A 974-nucleotide genomic window follows, 5' to 3' on the forward strand; every position below is an offset into this window, starting at 1 on the left:
GTATGTTAACGATGTAGAATTAATCTACCAAACAATGCACGGGTGGGTTGCCATTTAACCAGCACGGCGGTATATAACTCTTGCAGATGATCTAGCCCTTATTGCTCCGAACGCTGCCACACTCAGACGCATTGCGGATGTGCAAAATATTCGCTGCTGACCACTAGGTCACGTACACTGGATCTGAAAAGTGTCGGTGCTGAGGGTGCCCAGTGCCGTCCAAAAACGTTCACATGGGTGCTGGTGCTGTGGGTGGGAAGGATTGGCATGCCTGACTATGGCACTGGGCTCAGAATGGTGTCCACGAAAGCCTACCGAAGTCACTGTCGGCCAAAAAGATTATGTTTAACAGTTACGATGGAGAACTCACAGTCAACGTATGGAGCTATTGTTGCCCTACATGAAGCTGGCGACACCATTTCTGATATTGCACAGCAGCTTCGTATCCACCGCAACATAGTAACAAGGTGGATAAGGCAACATGAAGACACTAGTTACGTAGAAGATATGCGACGGATCGGCCGGCCACGCTGCACCAGCCACAATGATGACCAGGTAAATCATGTGATTGGCATGATACCCTGTCAGTAGAATACTAATTATAGTTATTTGAGGCATAATGATGACATGCTAGGGTGTAAACTATGTTCACAATGTTACGTAATATCGCTAACCATCAGCCATCTGTATTTCTATTTGTTTTCTTTATTGTTTACTAGGCCATAGCAAATGCCAATGCCGATGCTCCAACAAAGCCTGCTGTCGCCATACACCTTGTCTTACGTCTACAGTGCTGAGATGACGCCACCCGATGTAGGCTTCACAGCACGTGTTTGAGAGGTCGCTGGCCAGCCCTAATGCCTAGAGGGCTGCTGACTCTTGGGAGCGTGTCGTCTTCTGTGACGAAAAGATATTCAGTTCAGATGGTATTTCAAGACCACAATATGTTTGGCGACCCCTTACCACCAGGTTAG

At 47.4% G+C, this 974-nt stretch overlaps 1 protein-coding gene across 1 annotated transcript in view; it reads left to right on the forward strand.

Annotated features, from left to right (window-relative positions):
• Positions 1-797, forward strand: part of LOC119594828 — a gene marked incomplete in the record, with an annotated part of 6,386 nt that extends 5,589 nt beyond the window's left edge. Inside the window, 2 exon segments of the mRNA XM_037943914.1 lie at positions 127-555; positions 720-797. Of these exon segments, the coding sequence (XP_037799842.1) occupies positions 127-555; positions 720-797 (507 nt within the window).
• Between the last annotated feature and the right edge of the window lie 177 nt (positions 798-974).

The sequence above is a fragment of the Penaeus monodon genome, chromosome 34 (assembly GCF_015228065.2).
Source record: "Penaeus monodon isolate SGIC_2016 chromosome 34, NSTDA_Pmon_1, whole genome shotgun sequence".
NCBI lineage: Eukaryota > Metazoa > Arthropoda > Malacostraca > Decapoda > Penaeidae > Penaeus > Penaeus monodon.